Source organism: Gavialis gangeticus, unplaced genomic scaffold (genome assembly GCF_001723915.1).
Source record: "Gavialis gangeticus isolate Ggan-Ray unplaced genomic scaffold, GavGan_comp1, whole genome shotgun sequence".
Classification (NCBI taxonomy): domain Eukaryota; kingdom Metazoa; phylum Chordata; order Crocodylia; family Gavialidae; genus Gavialis; species Gavialis gangeticus.
The window spans coordinates 963,050-988,078 of NW_017729011.1; the positions used below are offsets into that span (position 1 = coordinate 963,050).

The 25,029-nt window shown below is 45.6% G+C and overlaps 1 protein-coding gene across 4 annotated transcripts in view; it reads right to left on the bottom strand.

Moving 5' to 3' along the window:
* DNAH1 (dynein axonemal heavy chain 1) overlaps nt 1-25,029 on the bottom strand; it is a 192,572-nt gene that overhangs the window by 29,594 nt on the left and 137,949 nt on the right. For 3 of the 4 annotated variants that reach the window (XM_019510342.1, XM_019510344.1, XM_019510345.1), the window contains 18 exons: nt 23,300-23,491; nt 21,770-21,937; nt 15,732-15,923; nt 15,069-15,200; nt 14,422-14,547; nt 14,014-14,133; nt 13,276-13,425; nt 12,793-12,953; nt 11,876-12,101; nt 11,593-11,788; nt 10,364-10,515; nt 9,116-9,312; nt 8,737-8,881; nt 6,754-6,912; nt 5,905-6,036; nt 4,872-5,042; nt 3,556-3,735; nt 899-1,075 (listed from right to left, as the gene is read on the bottom strand). In XM_019510342.1, the coding sequence (XP_019365887.1) occupies nt 899-1,075; nt 3,556-3,735; nt 4,872-5,042; nt 5,905-6,036; nt 6,754-6,912; nt 8,737-8,881; nt 9,116-9,312; nt 10,364-10,515; nt 11,593-11,788; nt 11,876-12,101; nt 12,793-12,953; nt 13,276-13,425; nt 14,014-14,133; nt 14,422-14,547; nt 15,069-15,200; nt 15,732-15,923; nt 21,770-21,937; nt 23,300-23,491 (2,976 nt within the window). The remainder of the gene's footprint in view (nt 1-898; nt 1,076-3,555; nt 3,736-4,871; nt 5,043-5,904; nt 6,037-6,753; nt 6,913-8,736; nt 8,882-9,115; nt 9,313-10,363; nt 10,516-11,592; nt 11,789-11,875; nt 12,102-12,792; nt 12,954-13,275; nt 13,426-14,013; nt 14,134-14,421; nt 14,548-15,068; nt 15,201-15,731; nt 15,924-21,769; nt 21,938-23,299; nt 23,492-25,029) is intronic. The other variant, XM_019510343.1, reaches the window with a different exon arrangement.

Below are 25,029 nucleotides of genomic sequence, written 5' to 3' on the forward strand. Positions count from 1 at the left end.
AGCCCTAGAGAAAAAGAAGCATGTAGGTTGGAGGAGCAGAGCATTACTAAAGAGGGCTGAAAGGAAGCATAGCACAGCTATGGAGGTATGGGGTCTATTCAGATTGCTGTTGACCCTGACTGGTACATGTGCATTTACCTGTTACCCTAATTTACTGGCCTTTATACAGCCTTGGTTCTTATCAGGTGATACCTGTTTGTAACAGTAAAATGTAACACTCCCCTCCAAGTTAGCTCAGGGTTACATAATGTTTGCTCTCAACATGATGGCTCAAAGGTAGATGAAGGAGAGGGGAGAATTCAGAGGGAGGCCATCAGAGTGATGAAGGTTGTGGCAGTGCTGACATATGAGAGAAGGTGGTGAGAAGCCAGCACGTGCTATGTAGTTTGCCTGCAGGAGGTTGTGAGAGGAGTTTGACTGTGAGGGGAGTAGTCATATAGGCATTAAGCCTACAGAGTGTTACAGAACCTAGAGCCTAACAGCATTAAGACTTGCACTGCTTTCTTCATGTTGATAACCAAATATACTAAATAATAAACTATACCAATACTGTGCATTTTACAAAGGCTAATTTCCTATTTTGAGCATTCTGCTGATAGCTACCCACATATCCAAAATCACTCTTCCCACTTCTACTGTTAGCAGAGATCCTTTATACAAATCGTCTTCTACCGTTCCACTGAACACCTACCGTTGCGCCTATTGTTAAACAGGGCACAGATTCTGATACACAGTATGGCTTTGTGAGGTGTTATCATCCTGTGTTTTCCTCTAGTGAACAGGAAGAGTACAGCATTGTTACAGATGACCTCACAACATTACAGTCACATGGTTCTGTTTTGCCTTTTGCTCTGTGAGTTTAAGAGCATGCGTGGTGTTCACTGGGTGAATTACTTACATTATGGTCATATGTGGTGCTGATCTGTTTGTAGATTCCTGACTCGGAATAAGCAAAATCTGGAGTTAGAACATCTGGCTGGTAGAAATCTTCTAAAATATTCATGATGCAGCGCCTGTCCCAGTCATCAGTCACTCGGCCTCCATAGTTAATTTCACCAGCTGTGTACTTCAGCACCTGTCAAAGAAAATAGAGAAGCTACATTAGAAGTGCCTATCCTACCCTAAGCAGATAGTGGCAAATGTCCAGCTGGCACATCAGCATGGATTTCAGCATGGAGGGAAATGAAGGAGATAGTTGGCAAACCCGTGGCACAGGCTGCCTCGCTGAATGGTCAGGTACAAATTTCTAGTCCTTAGCAGTAAGGAATACTGCCAGGAACTGCCCACAGTGGTGAGGGTGCATACAACATCTCTAATTTATGTGGTCAGTACTTATCTGGATGTCCATTATTTGAATGCCCTCTCGTGTGTCATTGTGGCTAGAGGATTTGTGCACAGCAGTGACACCTTCTCCCCAGCCCCCAGACATGCCTAATTCAAAGCCCTCCTCAACAAGTCAGCAACTCTTGTAACAAAGAGCTTCATCCCTCTGCCTGTGAGATGAAGATCATCCCTTGCATGTAGACTGGTGTAGTTAAACCACATCCTAAGTTTGAGGTATCCAAAGCCCACATGGTGACACCATCTCCTAAGCCTTCGGTTGACCTCCTTGATGCACTCCTCCCTCCGAGGGCCACAGCCTCTGACTGGAAGGACTAAGAAGACCACTTGTGCTCCTAAGTCCTTGAGCTTCACCCCCATGGTCTTGTAGTCTCTCATGATCCTCCCAGGGCTACTTCTTGCCATGTCATTGGTGCGTACATGGACATGGAGCATTAGGTAGTGGTCAGTAGGGTGGACAAGTTTAGGGATCCTTGCCAAAACATCTCTGATCTTGGCTCCTGGAAGGCAGCAGACCTCTTGAGGATGACAAATGGCTCCTACTATGCCCTGCAGCAGGGAGTCTCCTAAAACTATCATCCTATGTTGTTACCTTGCTGGAGTTGGCTGACCATGCACAGATGCATCCTCTATCTATCGATGGTGTGAGGGCTTTGTAGCTGTTGTGCAGGATTATTGGTGGGACAATTGATGCACGTTGTGGCTTCAGTCCTGATGTCACCAATGTCCACCTGCTATCAGTTGGGGCACCTTGTTCAGGTGCATTCTTCTGCCCAGTCTCCATGGCTTCCTTCTTCAGGTGCAGGGGCTGGCAGTAAGCATCAATCTCTGCCTCGTGTTCCCTAATGATCCATAACCTGTCCACCTCCTCCTGTAGCTCCCTCACCCAGTCCTCCAGAGTCTCCAGCAGTGAGCGCATCCCACAAGTTGGAGCGCTCATGCCCCTGATCCCAGCACCCAGCCGACGTGCTTGGCAGCCCTTGCAGCCTGGAGTGAAGTGTTCCATCTGCATGGAGACTGGGACCATAGGTTCTGTCTGGGTGGAGGCCTCTAAGGTACCAGGGAAAGGTGATCCATCCAGACCAGGACGCCCAGGGGTGCGGCATGTACCCATCACCATATTGCAGGGTGAACGCTGGTTGCATGGCTGCCAGGGTGTATGTATAAGTGGGAGACCAGGTGGGTGTTATTGCTCCCACGTGGTCCTCACCAGCTACTGCTGCTGTAGCTTGGTAGGCAGGTACGAGCAGCTGCCTGTAGGGAGATCCCTTAGCTTCACGAGAAGCTGGGGGATTCCCTGGGTCCCTGTGTCCCTACCTGGAGGGGAAGAGGGTTGGTCCCTTGTCCGCTTTACCTGATGTCCAGCACTGGATGTCTTTCCTTGGCGTGGAGGGACTTTGGCTGCCCGGGGTTGCAGCAGGCACAGGATGTATCATGCTGTGTGTGGGGCAGCTGGGGGGAACTCAGGAATGAGTGCCCATTGAGAGCCCTTTCACACACCCTTCCACACAAAGTCCTGTGCTAACTCGCGTGCCAGGCCCAGAGCACACCTGTTTACACAGCTCCGTGGGCTAAGTAGGAACCAGGGAGGGGGGTGACCCTCCTTGGCTCCACTCAGCTGCCTCCTGCCCTAACTAGGGGCCACACATTGCAGGCCCCACTTACCTCCCAGCTCCACGCTAGGTGTCAGGGTCTGGGTCTGCTGTAGGGGTCTGCCGGGGTCCCTGGCTCAGGGGGGTGGGATGGGTTTACACCCGTGCGTCTTGATCCAGAGCCAGGCCCAACCCTTTTGTCCACCCTGGGCTAGGTCATGCCTAGCCCATGGCCTGGTGGTTACAGCACTGTGTTGGAAAGCAGGACACAGGTTCAAGACCCTTGTGGTGAATCTCCCACTGCCTGGCTGTTAGGAAACTGCCCTGCCTCTAACTTCTGCTAGTTGTGGTTCTTCTGTGACTAAACATATGGGCCTTACCCAGACTTGCACACACAACTGAACAATCCTATTGGCCAGAGACAGGCCTAGTGAGTATGCCCTAGAGTCTGGCAGGAACTTGCATGCACCTAGCTAAACAGCAGACTGTGCACAAGTGTCAACCACTGCATATGTGTCATTTTGATGCATAAAGGGGAAATACAATTTAGCTCTTGCTACATGCACTAGGACCCTCTCCATGGCCCATTCTCAGGCAGGGCAGCCCAACAAACTGTCTCTACCTTGTATGGGATGTCCGTGTACTCATTCAAGAACATCTTTAACTGGCTGATGCAGATGCGGAGATCTCCATCCGTGAACTCATATGGAATATTGAATCCCAGGGGTCCAAATTTCCTACGCTCCAACACATTGCCATGGAACAAGCAAAGTGAAAGTAATAAGACTTTAAACTCTGTGACCTGCAGGGCATAGGAGCAAGGAAAGGAGCGTTAGTTGATAGGGGATTGGCTTATAAGGAGACATAACTTTGAAGGCAATGCACTTTCTCTTAGGCATGATGGCAGATGGACAGCTAGGTACTTAAGTGATCAAATCTGCCCATTTACTGAAGCTGATAGGAGCCTGATGGTGCAGAACATAGGCTTAGGCTACTTCACAGGGGATAGTTATAGTCCAAACTTTTCATACTTGGATGCCTAGGATGGAAGAGTGGAACTCATTTCCACAAGATGTTGTGGCAGCTGATAGTTTAGCCAAAATCAAAAAGGAACTGGACAAATTCTTGGAGGAAAGGGCTATTGAGCATGCAAGTTAGGGGTACAGTCTCTGAATCAGAACTTATTAATCCTTAAATACTGGAGACTGTAAACAAGAAAGGAGCAATGGAAAAACCCTTGGTCATACCCTGTTCACTCTCTCATTTAGCATCCACTCTTTGCCACTGTGGGACACAGGATACTGGGCAAGATGGACCCATGGGACTTCTGTACATGCGTGTGTCAGAGCAGACTTGATTAACTGAGTCTTCTGAAGCGTGGCAATTGCTGTGCTCCAGCAGCCGCCTGCATCTTGTGTATCAGTGCTCCTATGCTTAAAAATGGCAGTGGAGGTGCTTGAAATAAAGCTTGTCAAACAAGCATTAGGTCAAGTGCCCACACTACCATTTTTAAGCATGGGGACACAAAGATGCAGTGGTGCTTTAATTAGAGAAGCTCTCAAAACTGCACTAACTAAAATGCTGCCTCCCCTGCCAACCCCTAGTGCACATGTAAAAGTGCCCATAGTCTAACTCAGTGACAGTTCTTCTGAAGTAAATATCTAATTTAGGTAATGCTCTTTAAAAAAATGTGGGGCACACTATTTACACATGTGAACTCTCACATCAAATAGGCTGCTCACAAAGACAATGTTGGCTTTCTAGCATGAGAAGGAATTTGTTGTTGTTTAGGTGATATACAGAGGAGAAGAAAGCTGGAAAGAAAAACTCAACCAGGGATGCTCTACAAAACCGTTAGCAAAGGAACTTGCTATGATCCATGATAAATGTGGCAAGCTGGCCATGGTGGAGAAGTGGAAGACAGGACATGGCTCTTACCTTGGAGCAGGAATTCAAGAAGTCATCGCTCAGATTAGTGTACGACTTCAACAAATTTGCCTTGACCCCTCGTGGGGGCTCAATGGTCATCTTGGAGCCATTCTGGAGGATGGACACTGGGAACTTGTTACTAGGTAAACTAGTAAGCCAGAGGCGAAAGTCTCGGTGCACCTAGACAATTAAAAGGTGGCAGGTGCTTTAACGGTTAAGTAAAGATATAAGAATTTTTGGGGAAGTCCTCCTAATTGTGGAGATTGTCCTCCCTCATGATTGGCCAATAATCTTCCATCACAGATGACTCCCAACCTCCCCAGAAGACCCTCCTCCTCCTGACATCACCTGTCCTCAGAACCACAGGGATTTCTTTCAACAGAGCTACCGTGTTCATCTTTCCAACCCTGCAACAGGCTTTTCAACTGGAAATGAGCACTGAGAACTCTCTAGCCCAACTACGGAGCCGTCTGTCAGGTTCTTCCAATAAGACGGACGAGTTCTATGGCAAAAATGCCTGGGCCACATTCCTCCCCCAAGACAGTGGCAGTCACTGCCTTTGCTGAACAGATTTGGTGTAACGCAAAAACCATGTTCCTTCCACCTGCTGGAAGCCTGAGCAAGTGACAAGATGTCTCTCGCCAGCAGGCAAATGGAAGGGGAAGCACCAATGCAATGCTGTGTCTGTGGGTAAGAGTGAGCTGGTGCCTGATAACAGACTCGCACATGGGGAGGAAGCAGAGTGATAGCAATTGATATTAGTAAGTTGAGATATAAATGTTAAGTCTTCACACTGGGGTGGAGCTGTTCCCTAATCGCACAGAGCAGCAATGCATTGTGGGATTAGGGAGCAACTGTGGCCTACTAAATAGGCAACTAGCCATAGTTGTGCTGCATGGTTTTGGGAAGAGGGGCTCAGGTTAGTCTCCTTTCTGTTCACAGGAGTCTTCCTCTCCTTCAAAGCACAGGATGATGGTTAAAGTAATGGGCAATAAGCCTTAGCTGTGATTCAAATGAATGCCCCTGCATTCAAGAGTGTAACCTTGTCAGGACTGATGCTCTCAATGAGTCTCTCTAGTGCCGGCATCCAGCTTGGGGCCAGGTGGCAGTTCTGGAAGAAGACCCATTTCCCACGTTCCATTGCACTTCGCATCATGGCTTCTGCTCGGGGACCCTGCAAAAGGAAACAAGATCAGCCTCAGCAGCATCAATTTACCAGGGCAACTGGATGCAGCACAACTTAAACCTGTTGGAATGTACCAACCTGACAGCTGCCATCTGGGCCAGCACAGAGAACAAAACCGCAGACCTGTAGAGCTATAAGTAGAAGTCTCTGCAGCTTGAATTAAAGGGCCAGGCTCCAAAGCTGGAGCTGTACCAGTTCCAAATTGTCTGGGGATCCTTAACATCCATGAAGCAGAAACCCACTCACCACTGCATATCCTTAGCTTTGCTTAACTGAGGGCACATAATCAGTTTTCCATATTCCCAACCATGAGCCTAGCTGAACCTTCTTACCAATGAACAAAGGGCAGAGGTTGGGTAAAATTCTGTGCCTGCCCTTCAGAAGTTAGTTTTGTTTTCATGTTTTACTATGTGCGGATTTTAAGTCTGTTCCACAAAGAGAATCTGAGAAAGAAACTACTTACTTATAACTAAAGGCATTTCGAAGATGAAGGAGGGACCCACTGGTGAGTGTGTGAAGACAGAAGTGCTGAATTCATTTCTCAGTTGGCAACAAATGAGACAGAGTGGTAAACTAGGGCTCTAAGGGGCATTTCCATTGGGAGTGGGGAGGGTTTAAGACTTCCTGGAGTTCTGGGGGTAAACCCTTGTGAATGGGGATGGCTACTGCTCACAAAGAACGTGCACAGTAGCACCGTTGGCTTACCTGACCCTGGCCCAAAGAAATGGCAGCAAGCTTCTTGGAGAACTTCATTTCTTCAGCAAATTTGTAAAGATCAGCAGCAGGGTCTGTCCCAGGAGAGAGGACGAATATCAGGGGGGTGGTAGAAGTGGACTCCTTGAATACCACAGAGAGATCTGTAGTCTGGAAGAGAAGATGGATTTTCACTTAGAGTAAAAACTAACAATTGACACAGGGCAGGGTGGGTAAATGCAGGAGCCATTCTTTCAGAGCCAATGCACAGACTCTATCTTTATGCCCACTCCCCTGTCTGCCCTCGGTAATCAGTCAGCCTGACAACTGGATTGAGCTAGGACCTGATTTTGATGATTCATGAAGCATCATGTCTTGTCCCCCTCTTCTTTCTGTGCAATCTATTTGTTGATGAATCTTCTGAAGCCTGATCCACGTATCAATACATTCAAAAATAGTCTTTCTGTGGACTGCAGTAGGGTTTGTGTCTTGGTCCCTTCTCTTTAGTATCCATTCCAATTCCTTCCTCCTTTCCCTGCATCAGCCACTGTCATAAACCATATGTTTTAACTGAAGGACAGTGCCTTTCATTACGTGTTTTAGAAGCTCCAAGGAATCATTACTTGGTAATGCAGTGAAGCCCTTCTCACAGCCAGGACCAAAGTCTACATTTAAGTGCCTGCCAGGACTAAAGTCTACATGTAAGTGCCTAACTTTGGACAGCCCTGTTTGAGATGCATACCTGCTTTTGGTGTTGCATTTTGAAGGCAGCCAGCTGAGTGCACACACTTCCATAAACATATGCACATATATACATACACTCCCTTGTGCCCTGAACAACTGGGAGCCATAGATTGGCAAATTCATATGTCCCTTCACAGAGCATGTTCAACAGGATGCTCTGCTAAGCAAGCAGAGTCTGCAGAACATCTCCTGCTTATTCTTCTGCCTCTGCATGTGTCAGGACTTCCTGACATCGTGGGCCTGGATTCTACATGCAGACACCTTTAATAAGAAATTAAAATTGCACCTTCAGATACTGAATTCCAATTCGGCCCATCCAGTGGGAACTTCAGCCTGGCATGTGCTTGTCTTGCTGTGTGCCAGCGAGGTGTCACCAGCACAGCCCATAGCATAAATGTGTCTCATAGGAGAATGGTTATATCTGTATAATGCATCTTTATACTGACATAATTATGTCTATACTAGGGGGATGTATCATTTTAGCTGCTGTTACAGTAAAGAGGTATAGCTTTCTATGAGGCCTTGCACGCACAAATGCTGATCTGAGTGTCAAAGTTGTCTATGAAGAATGTTGCATCTGAAAACCCTGCTTTGCTGCACCTGAGGATGACAAGTCTTTGCACTTCCGTGATACCCCTTTTACCCATTGATCTCCAAGGATTTTAAGCAGGTAAATAACTCCTTGTTACACATGGGAAAAAACACATAGTAATCCAGCCAGGCAGAAACAAAACAGAGAACTGAACCTAAGCCTCCTGGCTCTTACCCTTAGTTGTAACCTTCAGCCATGCCTCCCCTCTGCCTGCCTTGGACCCTGCTTGCCAGTTTTCAGTATGGAACTGTTACTTTTACTAGTTGTGTGCATCATGACTACAGAGGCAGGGTGACCCAGTGGAGAAAGTGCTGACTTGGGACTGAGAAAACATGGATTAGCCCCATTCCCACTTCTGCCACTGGCCTGCTGCGTGACCCTGGACAACTGACTTTACCACTCCATGCCTCAGTTTCCTCTTCTGTAAAAATAGGCACAATAATAGCAAGCTTTTTTACAAAGCACTTTAAGCTCTAAAGAAGATCTAGGTAGTATCACCTCAACTACAGATGCTGTGAAGGTCTATTCAAGCATCTGCCTCCTATAGTTACCAGTTGCCAGTCCTATTTGGGGCAGAGCGCAGTAGGTTTTGCATTACTCCCATCCCTTCTCAACCAAAGCACCCTCTGTGGCTCTTGTGCATAGTGCTGGCCAGCTACCTGTGGTTCAATAAAACGTTCATCCAGATTCTCAGCCACAAAGTCCTGCATGGCATTAGTGACCTTATCTCCTCTCAGGCAACGCAGGACCAGAAGCTTCTGGAATGAGTCCAATTTAGCGTTCCAAATACCAGGCAGGGGCTCCCTGCAAGAGAATTATGTGATGAATTTGGGGGTTATGTTCTGGGAATAAAGAGGGCTTTAAATAGATGCCACATTCACTAGACTCCAGGAAAACAACTCTCCTAGATACAACTAGGTATGTTTCAGGATCTTCTGAAGTCATCTTAATTCAGCTCTTTTTACAGGCTATTTTACTGTAACTTTAGCCAAGCAGAAGTCAGAATTCAAATCCCCTGATCAAAGAAGAGGGACTCACCTGTGTGGCTCGGGGCTGTCAAAAATTGCTTGGAACTCTGAGATATTGTCCACAAAATCATCTGCAAAGCTGGAGAAATTATTCAGGTTGCTTAAGGCCAAGATGTCTCCCCATGCTCTCTCATACAGCCATTCAGGAGCTGGATTCTCTCTCATGGTTTTAATGGCACCTCCAGACAGTAGATAACGCCATTCATCCTGTGGATCCAACAGGACACATTTGCTATGAGTGTATTCAGACTTGATGCTCTTGTGACTATGTCCAACAACATGAACCCATGTCAAGAAAGTCCTATAGCAACCTCATGCTGTGGCTGTGTCCTATGTGTGTCTGCTAGATTCACAATGTGGCAAAGCTTATGGCAGGATACATTTGCCCATTCAATCACTGCATCCGGAAATCATGCCTCCTTTCCCTACAGTGCTCTGTAAATGAACTTCAGTCTTAACTCTCAGGGCAATCTCTGCTGAATGTGAGAAAGCAGATTAAATTATCTAGAAAGCCTACATCAGGTTGACATACAGGTGATTCATTCCTTACTAGAGTCCTTCTTTCAGACCTAGGAGAAGGGAAAGGGTGTCCAGTACTGGGTTCACTCAGAAGCAACTCCAAAGAAGAAAAAGAGGAAAGGAAAATGAAAAAGATGATGGCAGCAGCCAGATGCCAAACAAGAAGGGAAACCTGGAGACTCATAATGTTGAGCCTGACAGCTTTATGTGTTCTTCTTCTCTCCCCCATTCAGCTTGGGAACAAAGCTATGTCTGAGAGCCATTCCCTTGGAAACACCAGGTTATTTACATGAGATGAGATATCCTGCCATCACCCACCATGCCCTTTGTGTATGCAATCAAAAGGTTTTTTGATGACAGACAAGTTCAGCCACTCGTTACCCTGTGTTCCCTTAGTCATTCCCTGAGCCTTTTCCTCACTGCCAAATTCTGCTGAAAGGTTTATTTTGCAGGCTAAACTGAAAGGCCAAATTACCTAGGAAGGACAACTCAAGGTTCAATTACTCTTTTAATATGTTTGGACAACTCAGAACTTCAGCTAGTTCTTAACAGATGATCAGGATGAATATTTTTTGCCTCGTGCACAGAAACTGGATGGGAAATTTAAATCATCACACCCTGATGAAAGAATATAAGTACAGACAAAGTATGGCATCTCCAGTTTCAGAAGAAGGAGCAATGTGAACTTCATCAGCCATGGGAAATCATCCTTCAAGAGCCAGGGAAGCTGCTTACTCACCATGTTGATTTTTCCTTCATTCATCATGATCCTGACACACAACAGGAAAGCAAACATCAGCTTGTGCTTTTCAAACAGACTGCGGCACACATTGCTGTACAGACTGAAGGTGACGTAGTTGTTTATGTTCACTATCCGCTTCTTCAGGGTGTCTGAAAATAGCCAAATGCAAACCAGCTATGGCAGGAGTGGGGGACGAAGGATCTACTCTCAGTACCAATCTTTTGCACTCCATTGACTGGGAACAGGTCCCTTTTCAGCATACATGAGTGTCCCTATGTAAACTCTGTGATGAACTCTAGGCCCTCTTATCCCTTTCCCACCATGTCTTGGCTTCTGCAGCAAAGTCTGCTCTCCCTCAAGGAAGAATGGATCAAATCCTAGGCTATTTACACAGGCACATGCTCAATCACTGACTAAGAACCTCAAGCTCCAGTCCATCATGAATGCACTTGGACTATTTCTGGTAATGCAGGTGCAAAAGCTGCTGCCATGGTCACCAAATCATGTCTTTAAAAAAATCTCACAATTTGCATCTGGCCCTGGAGTTTGTATTACTTGTGGATGCTTTTCCAGGGATTGCAGCAATATGACAGTGACAAAGAGAAAAGGTTGTCTAGGCACCAGTTTCAAGGGTATGCTGTGCTGCCAGCATCTTAAATGCTCTCATTCGTGACATTTTTTGGGTCCAACTAACAGCAACACTCTGCAGTCTTTGTCTGTGACTGGCATGATGGTCCAACAGGAGTGAGAAATGCTCTCACAGAGGGGTCCCCAGCAGGTCAACAGGGTTCCTTGCATTGCAGAAAACCATGCTGATGGCTTGCCATTCATAAATACTGGATTGAAGATGTCTGGACTCAAGGGCTTATAAAACAGTTTGTTGCAGAACTAAAGCAGTCTCCCCAAAGCAGCAGCAGATGTCCTGAATGAAAAGGACATGCTCCTTATTCCTGTTCTTATTAGGTGAGAAGTCAGTGTGGGGTCTGATCCCAGCAAGACTGCTTAGACATAACCTTGGACAGAATGAGACCCATTCTAGAGCTTCTCAGAATAAAGAGCTGGGGCCACTTGAGATCTGGCATAAATACAACTGCACTGGCTTTGGTGAGGTGCTTGCACAACTGATCACCAGTTTTTGAGCAAGAAAGGGAAATGATCAAGTTTTCACATGTACAAGGTGTCTGTTCAAAGGTCCCCTGCCCATGGCTCTAACCCACCAAAGGTACCTGCTCTCTCAGAGTTTGCGATTCCTGACAGGAAGATGTTGAGAAACCATTCAAGAGAATACTGATACATGGGGTCAACATTGGACAGGTCCGAAACACAGAAGTAGAGGATTTGTGTGCGCACAGCAACAGGCACATACTCCAAGCGAGTGATGTCAATGTCTTTTTCTGTCTGCTCAGCTATCTTCACTTTGGCCTGCAGAAATGTTTGGAGGCATCACAATGGGGCATTGTCTCATTTCTGTAAAGCAAGATGGGATGGGGGAAGCGACAAGTCACTGACCTGGATTTCCCCAGCTTTTAGCTTGGAAGCCTCCAGCACTTTGATGAGCTCCAAGTCATCAACAGGGTTTCCCTCAGAGGAGCTCAGCCGGTACAGGATTTGATCCTCTATCCCCTTTAGCTCTTGTCTCATTTTGGCATTGCTAATGATCAGCTGGTTCTTGGCTTCTTCTAAGTCAGGCCGCTCCTCAGCTACCACTTGTCCCAGCAGCTGGTCTTCCAAGCCACTGTAAGTAAAACCTTCAGCTGTCATAGCTGGATGTTGGGTCAGTGGGATCCCAGCTATGGAGTTTCTGAGCAGGCAGGGAGATCACACCCATTGGACTTGGGAAAATACAGGAAGATACCACACTTAATGTAAAATCCAACATGGCTGCAAATAGGGAAGGACTAATAATCTTAAAGGGCTAGAGGAATGGAAAGGAAGAGAGGCAGCGGAAGAGATCTGAACACAGAGCAGCAAGGAGCACTCTCAGGACAGAGCTCCTGCAGGAGAGAGTTGAGGAGCATGCAAAGTATAACAGAATGTAATGATACTACACAACCTTAAATTGACATCTTTCTTCTGAAGCTGCATGATACAATTCTCTGTGGTAGTGCCATGCCCTTATCACCAAGTCTGAAAACTCACTGCTTTCCTGTTTGCTAGAGCAATGCAATAGAGAGGAGAAACTGAGGCACAGAAGGACTAATTTGCCCAAGCTCAGACAGGGAGTCTGTGCAGATGAGGGATCTGAGGTCAGGGATCTGAAGTGCCCTGACCCCCTGAAAACACCCTTGCTTCATACATGCTGGCTTTGATTTCTAGAGCTAAGGAAAAGAACTCTTCTTCCTCCTCTTCATCCCCTAGAACAGATGGGAAGAGGCCAAACGTCACAACAGTTCAATAGCTACAGGCACAAGTGGGTGACTGGTTACCTGGGAGAGAGGGTGAAGTTAATCAGTGTGAGTTTGGTGGATATCTCTGGTGTATAATGAGGATTGGGCAGGTTGGTGGTGATGTACATCTTGAAGTCGTCATGGTAAGGAATAACTGTGTCACCCAACTTCAGCACTGTGCTGCCTTGCTGTTTATAAGTCTGCACAAGAGAGCGACAAGTATGACACAAACAAAGACTCTTTCAATAAGGATGTGAGTTGGGAGAACCTACCTGAGATGCAGCCTCACAGTTCCTCTGCCATCATTGCCAGGGCAGGAGGGCAGCTAGCTAAACAGTTCCAGTCACCTTGAAGGTCTGGGGACCCAGTTGCCATTATTTCACCTGAGCATCCCAAATGCTGTGAACCCAAACTCCCAATCTAAACATGCAAGTTCCTCATAAAGGGAGGAAAAGTGACACCTCCAGTCCACCCTAGTTCCTGGCTTGCCGGGACTTCCCTAACCAACAGAAGGGAAGAAACCTGTTTCAGCAAGACGGGTTCAAGAGCTGGGTCCAGCTCCTCCCCTACGTTCTCCAGCAGGAATGGCTTCCCGAAGCGAATGGAGTTCTCTAGGCTGCGCAGGAAGTCTCGATCACTCAGCTTGGCCACCTCCAGGCTGTTCTCCTTTTCCTTGGGCACAACAAGGTGAGAGGGAGTCCAGTATGTGTGTACAACCAAAGTGGGAAAGCAAAACTTTGTGTACACACTGTAACCTTTGCTAATGCACCACTAAAACTGCAAATAGAAGTAAAAGGAATTAAAAGAGATGTATCCGTGTTGCATCATTTATGTGGCACTAACTGAGCATAATATATGCAACTCAGCAAATGCCTAGGACATGCCCCGTGGCCAAAGTAACATGAGAATGTTTTGCTCACATCTGTAGCTGCAACCCTCACACTACATTTTGCAAGGGCCTAATCCTTCCCCCTTCCAGTGCTAAGGGCCCTGCTACTTGGGGCTGCCGGGAATGGAGAGCTGAACTGACAGTGCTGCCATGTTCCATCCCACTGATTAAATGCTCACAAAAGCAGAAGCAAGTGAAGCTACTCAAGTATTGAAGACCTTTCCCTCTGCGTAGACATCAACTGAAGAAGGAAGAAAATGGGGGGAGTGGAAGGAACTGTTCTGCATCTCCCGACACTGAAGGTAGATTGGAGTAGCCTCTTTTGTACCAAACAACTTGGCTCCTCAATGGTCAAAAATAGAAGCCCTTACCAAATTCTTGATCCACTTGTTGGCTTGTCCCTGGGGGTCTATGAAATGAGTCCAGCGCTGTGAAAACTGTGTTATTACTCCATTCTCCACAGACAGGGTGTCATTGGGCAAACCAGCAATCTGAGTGCACATGAAAAAGAATCATGGCAGGTATCTAACAGCAGCAGCATAACGCATCTCCAGCTGTCCCTACTAGTGCCAGGGATGTTCCTGTGCTTTTAAAAGCTGTATGGATGGTCCTTTTTAAGATTTCTTCTATGGTCCCTCCTGAACTACCTAAGCTATTTCAAGCTCCTCTTAGCCTCCTGGCCTTGTCTTCAGCCTGATGGTTTCAATGACTAGGTACTGGGAATGGGCTGACATTACCTAATCCCTCAGCCTGCATTACTGCATTTGCCTACCACATACCTGCCAGGATCGGATTTTTACAGGGTCTCCAAGAGTTCCTATAAGGTTGGGTTCCTTGGTGTGTGGAACACCATGTTCCTGCATTTTCTGTATCCAGTCCTCATACAGTGCTGTGCGGTATTGTCCCTGCCAGGAAGAGATTAACTGTTATCTGCAAATTATACATGGCCATGTGTTGCTTTAAAATTAAGATCCTTTTCCTGTTTATAGTTAAATCAGGTTCCATAACTTACCATCACCACTTAATGTAGCAAAGGGAGGTGGTCCAAGGTGAAACCTGGAGCTCATTTGTTGGGTTTCATTCCTGCTCCTTCACAGGTCTCCAAAAGGAGCCAAGCTTTCAGCACGACAAACACAGAGTACATGCTTTTAGGAGCTTGGGAGGCAGTTGGAATACTGCCAAAACTGGTTGTTAGTGACGAGCTTGGTAGTTCTTGGATGCTAGACTAAACTGTGCAGTGGCACAGTGCAGCTCCATTAGCTTCACTATAACTGTTTCACCATCACCAAGAGCCACACTTGGCTCAGTTATGTTTTCTGCTTGGGATATTTGATAAAGAGGAGGCTAGGTTATAGGCCCTTGGGCTAAGAGAGATGTAAAGCTGACCTTGGCTCCTTCAGAGAAGGAGTTCCTGTTATCTGCTTACTGTGAAAGGACCCAGGTATGCCACGAAGCCAGCCGAAACCAGCACATCTCCTGCAACGTTGTTGATCATATAATCCAGGTTCTGGACTGTGTCTTGCCAGCGCACCCTCTCATCTGCTAGCCCATTAATTAACTGTGAAAAGGCCAGACACAACATGTTATCATCCAACTTTCTCCTAGGTACAACCTTGTTCCTCTGAACAACACCCCTCTAAGGAGTGCTTTACTGGAACAGTGATCAGAACCCTGCTATATGCTCCCCTCAGTGCCACAGTTCCTAGAACAACTTTAAATTGTGTCCAGCTGCCCTGGCAGTATTATTAGAGCACAGCGATGCTCCAGTTCTGTCCCTAGCCTACCTCTGAGGCACACACAAGGCAGCGGCTGGAAAAGGAGGTGATCAAAGGCTGCCTAACCAAAACAATCCCCATTTTTTAAACTCATTTCCTGACTCCTCTGTGTACCAAGTGGGGCCAGCAGCTGCCTCAATGGCTCTGTTCTGTTGTTTATTGTGAATGTAGGGGAAATGCTAAAGGAAGCAGCACACAGAAGCAAGACTTTCACCAACAGGCCTTTGTGCCAAGGCATCAGGTTGTCAGATTATCTGAAAAGAATATGCCACAAGCTGACAGAGTTAGAACTAGGACAGGGCTCCCCCACTAACCTTGTCAGCCCGGCTCAGTCTCTGCTCACACTGCTCACACTTCATCTCCAGCTCCTCTTTCTTAGCAATGTAGCTCCTGTACTTGGCCTGCATCATGGCAATGCCATCTTCTACATCTCTCAGACGCTCTTTGGCTTCATCGAGGATCTTCTGAGTGACCTGGAGGTCGTCTTCTGCCTCCCGCAAGGCTTGCTGTGAAAAACACACAGGATTTTCAAATGTTACCACCAAATAGGAAGGCTGAGGCCTGAAGCATACTCAGGTGGGCCTCCGTATTCCAAAGGCTGAAGTTGTCAGCTCTCCATCCAAACATCATTAAAAGGTCTAAAAACACTAGCTGAAAATTTTCTAACTTCAGTGGTATTGCATGCAACAAAAGATAACTACTGTAGGTGCTGAAACGCTTTGTAATCTAGTAGAGAAAGGCATAACAAAAACTGACAGCTGGAAAGTGAGCCAGGCAAATGCAAATGAGGAGAGTGAAAAACCAGTGGAACAAGCTACCAAGGAAAAGAGTGGACCGGATGCCAGTCTGGAAGATATAATTTTGTCAAACACACGGAGCGAAACCCATTGCAGGTATAAGAGTACAATTTAATGGTCTATAACTTGGGTGCTCAAACCCTGGCCCAGAGGCCAGGTCCAACCCCCAGTGCCATGTCATCCAGCTCATAGGATGTGGGGATCTGGAATGAGTCCCATGGGCTATGGCCCTGCAAGCTAGATTAGGTATGCAGGGCTTCATGGGGCACAACCCGTGCGCAGGCACAAGGAGGGGCCAGATTGCCTTCTATGACAAGATGACTGGTTCTATGGATGCAGGGAGAGCAGTGGACATGATATACCTTGCCTAATGATATGGTCTCCCATAAAATTCTTGCAACCAAGCCAAGGAAGTACAGGTTGAATTAATGCACTGTAAAGTGGATAGAAAACCGGCTGGATCATTGGGCTCAGAAGGTAGTAGTCAATGGCTTTATGCCTAGTTGGCAGCCAGTATCAAGTGGAGTGCCCCAGGAGTCAGTCCTGGGGCTGGTTTTGCTCAATGTCTTCATCAATGACCTGGAAGATGGGATGGAGTGCAAACCTCAGCAAGTTTGCAGATGACACCAAGCTGAGGAGAGTAGTAGACATGCTGGAGGGTAGGGCTAGAATTCAGAGAGACCTCGACAAATTGGAGGACTGGACCAAAAGAAATCTCATGAGGTTCAACAAGGACAAGTGCAAGGTCCTGCACTTAGGATGAAACAATCCATGCACCGATACAGGCTGGGGACCTACTGACTAAGCAGCAGAAAAGGACCTGGGGGTTACAGTAGACAATGAGATTAATATGAGTCAACAGTGTGTCCTTGTTGCAAAGAAGGCTAACAGCATAACGGGCTGCATTAGTAGGAACACTGCCAGCAGATCAAGGGAAGTGATTATTCCCCTCTATTCAGCACTGGTGAGACCACATCTGGAGTACTGTGTCCAGTTTTGAGCCCCCTACTAAAGAACAGATGTAGACAAATTGGAGAGTATAGCTGAAGGCTATTGAAAAATGGTTCGGGGACTATGACACATGACTTATGAGAAGAGTCTGAGGAAACTGGACTTATTTAGTCTGGAGAAGAGAAGACTGAGGGGGGATTTAATAGAAGCCTTCAGCTACCTAAAGGGTGGTTCCAAGGACGAAGGAGCTAAACTGTTCTTAGTGGTGGCAGATAGCAGAACAAAGAGCAATGGTCTCAAGCTACAGCAAGGGAAGTTTACATCAGCTATTAGGAAAAATTCTCTCATGAGGAGGGCAATAAAGCACTGGAACAGGTTACCCAGAGAGGTTGTGGAGTCTCCATCCCTGGAGGTTTTTAAGACCCAGCTAGACAAAGCCTTGGCTGGGATGACCTACTTTAGGATGGTTGTAATTTGAGCAGCGGGTTGGACTAGATGGCCTCCTGAGGTCCCTTCCAACCCTAATTTTTTATGCTTCTATAATCCTGGTACATGGGGGTGTCATAGTATCCCCAAAGCCCAATCCTGGCATGCAAGGGTAGTATGGGGCCCTATTTGGCCTTCAGACTGGCCCCATGCCATTCACCTGGCTTGTAGGGACAAAACTGAGCATCACTGTTCTATAATACAGAGAAGGTCAGACTAGATGAATGAATAGTTCCTTCGAGCCTTAAACTCTATGACAGTATTTAACGTCTATGTTGTTACCATAGGCCTGGGCTCATCCAATGCTTAGGTGTGGGTTTGTTTTAAGGGCACATGGTTGCCTATCATACTGAGAATTTAGGAGTGGCAACAACCCCCAAATTTGAAAAAAGAAACATGTCATTCATCAGAAATGGTTGTTCTTTAAAAATAATTTTAAAAAAATTGTCAATGTTACAGAACTTTCTTTATTCCACTTCAACTGATTCTACTCACTGCAACTGCTGCAAGTAGTTTAACTTGACAGATTTAGTGTCAGCTTGAAATAGTATTCAAGCCTGGAAAAAACATATCAACTATCCTGCAAAATGTCCGAAAAAGGCAGATCAATATGAACAGCATGTGGATACACTTAGAAATAAGTCTGAAGTCACACTGTCCAATTCATAAAAAAGTAGTATCAAATTCTTTGACAGAACACGAACAAACTCATTTGGTAAAGCTTTTGATTTGATCAGGCTGCATAGACTAGAAAACAATCAGACAAGCTCTATATTGCTCAAACTGTTGATATTTGTGGAGTTCCTTGGGAAATATGACCTCATGATGAAAGATAATCTCTGATGAATTACATCAAAGGAAATTCATGACAATTATCTGGGTGGATGTATTCAAAACAAAATTATTCAACTCCTTTGGAATAACAACAGGAAAGAGATTATTTCTATTTTGAAAGCTGAAAGTATTATTCTATTATACTTGACTGCACCCAAGACAAACCAGATGAAATGATTGTTAGATTTGTTTCTGCAGAAGAAAGCAACAAAGGCGAGAGGAGGGAAATGTTGTGATCAAAGAACATTTTGTTGGAGTTTTGAATAGGACCAGTTCTTCTGGCACTGCAAGACAGCAGCTCTCTTTGAACAATTATAAGAAATGGGAATCTCACTCAGTGATTTGAGAAGTCAAAATAATGACAAGGGAGGAAAAAGGAAGGTGAAGGCTGGAATTCAGAAGAGAACTGGGGGATCTGACCGGAAGAGTAGCTTTTGTACCTTGTAAACACACATCCTTTGACTCTTGTACTGAATGATACTGTAAATTATTGCACTTGAAACTGAGGTATTGCTTGATGCAGTTCAAAGTATTTTTCCATTTTTGCAGCCTCACTGCAAGAGAGAGATAATGGGCCAACATACAACCAACCTGTTTCCAAAACCCTCAAGTGAAATGTGATGGGATCTACTTCTGATGGCACCAAATTTCAGAAGTCTATGTCACTTAAGTTTCACATATAAATGCTTCAAAACTTAAGAGATTTGTAGGAATGAAAACTCTAAGCAATGCTAAATTGCTGACTCATTAAATCTGTAACCACACATTATTGTGCAGTGTGTTGTTCTGTCATGATACAGATTATAAAGTCAACATTGCATGCATATCAGCCTCTGGCTTTACTATTCATTCCACCCAGGAAGAGCACACACCAACTGCAGATGCTTCCTCAGCTGGACAAAGGGTATTTGTACCCGAAAGCTTGCAAAGAAGAATTTTTCCAACTATTTAAGTTGGTCTAATAAAAGGTATCAGATTAACCCAAAGAGCCTTGTCTGCCACACTGCAAATAAAACACTCCAAGTGGATATTGAACAAACTGTTCATCAGCTAAATGCCTCAAAGGATTCCCTTATAAACTGTCCTTGTGTTAAGGGACACACATGTCCTTATTAACAAGGAGGAATTTGAAGTGAGTTTCCCACAGGAAAGACAACTTAGAACAGAAATCAAAGACAAAATGTTTGATTATAAAGCCAGGGATGAATTGGTAACTAATCCAGGGAAGAGTTATAAAATAAAAAATGTCTTTTATACTTAGAAGTTTATCATTTTTACAGTTACACCATCACTTGAAGAAAGATATTTTGCAACCTGAGGAGAACCATAAGCTGTCTGTTGTTACTTCTTTTTTTATGACAACTCAAATACACCCTGCAAGGAATTATAACATCATTGTATTGTTTTAAGCAAAGCATAAAAAGATGGACAACATGGTGAAGAGAGATCTTCTGACACACATCTACTGAATCTCTGCAATGAAATTCAACCCCCTGCCCAGAGACTGGATCCTGGAATAGGCTCAAAAGCTAGGTTAAAATTTCTGTGCAAAAATAAACTTTGGCCTTCCCTTCCAAACATATCTACCACCCTCAGGATTCTGCCTATGTTTCTTACGAGAGAAAAATGCATTTTTTCAAGATGCTTTTGCGTTGTACAATGACTTCGTCTTGGTTGATGGGTCCTGTTTCAATTTCAGTTGAAAAACAATTTGTGGAAAGAGATGTCATCCATGAGCTTACATATATTAAAGCTAGAAAAATTAAGTTCAAAGATGCTAGCTGCAAGGCCCAAGGCTTTGTGAAAAAAAAAAGCTTTGAAGGACTGGTTGTGTGTTTCATTTTCACATTCTTCACTTAGTTCCATGCTTGCATTGCAAATTATCAAGTGATGAATCTAATTCTCTTAGTAATTTACTGGGGTGTTAGGTAGCTAATGGAGAAGGGAAGCAAAAAGCACTTCTGCCTACGCTAAAAAATAAGCTGTAGCTGGTACAGACATATATTACTTGGGTGCTTAAATGTTCAGAGCCTAACTTTATATTTAGGCACCTAAAGAAAAGGCCTGATTAATTCATTTGCTTCTAGGACCCTGTTGTCAGTGCCAATCATGGACTCAAATAATTAATCACAAAGTTGACTCATTTATATGGTTTACCCTTTTCTCCTTAAAATCATGACTCCACAGAAGGAAAAAAAATCAAAAGTGGATAAGGATGATGTGGGATGAATCCTTTGGGTAACTCTAACTAGAAAATGAAGTGCCTCAAAAAATCATGCTTTCCAAGTGAAATAAGGTACTTGAAAATAGATAACATTTCATATGGAGTATAGTAATAACTAACAAGTCCCTTCCCACAGAATTTTCCATGTTTAGACATCAGCTAATTGCTCCTCTCTGAACACCTCTGGGTAGGTCAGTGTTACCTCCACTTCATGTATGGAGAAACTGAGGCAAAGGTATTTAGGTGTCCAAGCCTGACTGCCATCCCAGCTGAAACCCCAAGCTCTTGCTTGTGTCTAAAGTAATCTATGCTACATTTTACCTTCAATTAGTAAATGCCAACAACAGAGCCCAGTTTAGTTACCTTAGCAGCATTACTCCTTAACCACTCCCAGGAGCATGAGACCAAGAAGTGACTTCAAAAGAGCACATGGCTATTTCTGCCCATCCATAAAACACTCAACCGCAAGAAGTAATAGTCTAATTTGAATGCTTACTGAAACCCTGGGACAAAAAACAACAGCATTCTAATATTATAAAAGCCTTAGTCTGTCTGTCTGTAACACTTTATTTGGACTGACAGAGACACATGGCAGAGCACCGCCATGACTAAGGGGCTGGAGCAGGGTGGGGGAGCCAAGCCAGCAGAGCTAGCCTGCCCTCCCCCGCCCCAGCCCTGCACCTTGGAGGCAGAGGGGGACAACAGGGACCGGAGCACTGCCATGACGAAGGGCATGGCGGGGTGGGCAAGGCCTGCAGCACTGGCCTTGCTCCCCCGCCCAGCTGCTTCTCGGAAGCAGCGGGGGAGCAGGGTGCTGGTTGCGCAGCACTGGCCTCACCCTACCCCACCCCACAAGGCGGAGCACCGCCAAACCAGTGAGGACAGGGGTTGGAGCCAGGAAAACTTGTTCTCTTCCTTTCTAAACAGTTTCTGGTCTTCCCCTTGTGCCTGGTAATTCTCAGTACATCCCTCCCTTAATGGGCTGTAAGTTCCCACTCCCTCACTGGTGCACTAGCCACCAAGCATCCCAGTGTGTCATAAGCAGTGCTATAGCTCTTACCCGCTTTGGTTCCACTGCCTTGGCCACAAAATGATATTTGTGCATGGCACGCACCCACTGGCAGATGGATGTGCAGGCTTTGGACACTTTGGCTATAGCTGCTGGTTGAAATTCCTCGCTGTCAATATATGGCTGGATGGCTTTAATCACAGCATCTGCAATGTTGTCCTGGAAGAAGTGATCAAAGTCAAAGTCAAAAGGCTAGTACAATTGGAAAGACTAGTTTCCATAGCCAAGAGTATACAAGTGAGTGCCACAGCTAGCTTCATGTCCAGCTTTTACCTAACCAGGTCAAATGAGGATACCCTTCAGAACAAGTTCAGAGCAAAAGTTTTAACTCACACCTCTGAAGATACCTCAGTCACTCTGTCTTGGAAGAAGTAATGGGGAGGAAATAAGAGATGAAGAATGCAAGGCTGAGACAATGAAGGGTTCAGCTCTGAGACAGTACAAATTCCTGTGGGGATGGAGAGAGTGAAGGGGTGAGAGCACTAGAGATGGTGGGACAGGAGGATATTGCTGAATGACAGAGGATGTGCTGTAGGCTCAGCAATGGGATAGTGCAAGACCCTGCAATTCTGCTGGGAGAGATGACAACAGAGGCTGCTGAACTGAAGGTGAACTCTCTGTTCGTTTGCCTTCCCTCAGAATGTCTTTGTGGGTGCAGAAATAAAATTTTAGAGTTAAGTGGGGTTTTACTGAACAGGAAAATCTTATTAAAGTAATTGTATCTCTTTACTCTTGTGTTCATACTAGCCCTGGCTATGCTTGCTACCAAGTGCCAGAAAATTCAAAGAGGACTAAGCATTTCCCCTAACTTCCTTCAACCTCTAAACTCCCTTCCCTGCCAGACCCAGTGAATGATCAAGGCATCCTCCCCTAGTGAATAGGCTTCTGTCACTGCTGCTGACTGGACCAGCTCACACAAGACCCATCTGTAGTGAACAGATAGCCACACTCCTGCTAAGCCCCAAAGAAAGCTATAAGATTTCACCTACAATAGTTATGGTGGAAGGAATACAATGCTGTTTTGAGTCTGGCTTTTTCATGTATACAGTCCTGCTTCTACAGTGTCTAGGATCTGGGCTGGCCAGACACATTTCCATGTTGCTGGTATTTAACAGTAATATGAAATAAATTGCTGCAGTGCAGAGAGAGTGGGGCTTCTAGCACCCACCAGTGTATGACCACTTGCTAAAACTGCAGTCAAGCCTGCTCTAACCCTGCATTTGATCTCTAGCAATTTATCGCTGCCCAAAGCAATCAAAATCACCTCAACAATGTAAGAACCAACAATGCCCATATAGCTTGCTACTGTCTTTTCTCTCCTTACAGTGTGAAGCTAAGTTGAAGTTTAGCTCCAAATATTAGTATCATGAACACTATCATCATAGGAACACTATTATCATCCAAATATGACATCATTGCCACTCACATTTGATTTTTCCCACCTGGAACACACAAAAGAGGCTAGATCTCTGGGCTTCACACTGATGCACCATCATCCTCTTTACTTCTGCCACTGCTTACCTTGTCGTATTTGAAGAGGCTTTCTAGAAATTTTCCCGGGTCCTGAAGAAGGCCTTTGCCTGGCTCCCAGTAGTCATCAACCTTGGAGCCTGGCTTGTCACCTGCCACTTTCTTGGGCTTGATTCCTTTCATAATACAGACGGCTTCAATCACCATCTTTACACCAACAGGAGGACGCTGCATTGCTCGAACCTTAAAAATATACAAGTGAATGTAAGAGGCAGAATAGTCACCTTGGCCTTATCCCTGCTCTCCACAGAGCATACTGGCAACTATGGCAGGCCAAACGACAGTGTTGATGCAATACAGAGGCTGAACTAACTGAACAGAAGTTCTCAGCTAGAGTGCCATGATGCAGCTACTATCACCCCTGCCACAGCAGCCAGGTAAAACTGCCCCACATGCATGCCTGCTGCTTTAGGGGTCTCTGATCAGTTTAAGGCAGGGATGCTCAACCCCCAGCCCACAGGCCAGATCCAGCCCCTGGCACCATGTCATCTGGCCTGTGGGGCTTCTCATGGGCCCCTGGAGAGCCCCATGGGATGCAGCCTTGCACACTAGACTGTCCCAGTCCAGTCCCTCCCATGCTTCTCCCAGAAATGGATGTATGCAGAGCAATTACACCTGCAGGCCTCTGTTTCGAGAAGGAGCTGGACCTAGAACTGCTACACAGCATCCTGCCTGCTTTAGGCTGATCTAAGGCCTAATGAAGCAGGGGCATGTGCATGTGCCTGGGTTGGCTGTGCAGCAGGTGGGGATAGTTTTACCCTGGGGGCAGCAACACCCAGTTGAGAAGCAGCACCAACAGTGGTTCTCAACTAGGGATGCCACCACATTCAAAAAAGTAGAGAAGGGATGCTGTGACTGTAGTGCAGTGGCTCTCAACCGTTTTAGAGAGTCAGGACCTCACTTCTGTGTTTGTGCAGATAACCTTAAAACAGGGTGTCTGCTTATGGGGCAGATCATCTGCTTATGCATGCTGAGGAATGTACTTTGCAGAGGTGGTGACGGTAATAGAAACAGTATGGAGGGAATAATTCTCCCCACCTGTGTGGAACACCAGTTTGTCAAACCTAGCTAGCTAGGCTTAGCACAGAAAGGTGTTAATCCTATATTGCTACAATATTGTTAGAAAATATACAAACAGGAATTTCTTATCACACCCTTCCAACCACAGAAGCTGAGTAAATTACCCTAAGCCACAACGTCAGTCAGTGGCAGAACTGGGAACCAAACCTAGGGAAATGCCAAGTCCCATGTTCTGAGTGCCAGAGGCTACACCCCTCATGATATCCTTTAACTTTGGATTTGGTAATTCCCTACAGTCAGACATGGTATCTGTTTGACAGGATTTCTCTGCTTCACTGAAATCACCTATGGTTATTCCTTAAACTATGAAAATTTACTGCTTGTGCTCATCTATATTTAATGTACAAGAAGATTTGATACCACATATGTGCTTAGGCACTGTGCAAAATAACAATGAGAGCATGAATAGAGTAATGATATATGGGAACTAGCACCAACTATGCACAGTTAGCACCAAGTTCTTCTATGGAGTCTGATGTGTAAATATTTTCTACCCCTATGTAACTAGAACTCACTTGGATTCAGGCTACATTGTCTGTCACAATGCAGTTTGGATTTCCTGCTTTGTGTGTCTTTGGAGGCTGAGACCACAAGCAATTGATCACAGCAATCTGACACCTGCTGGGAAAATGGTTCACCTG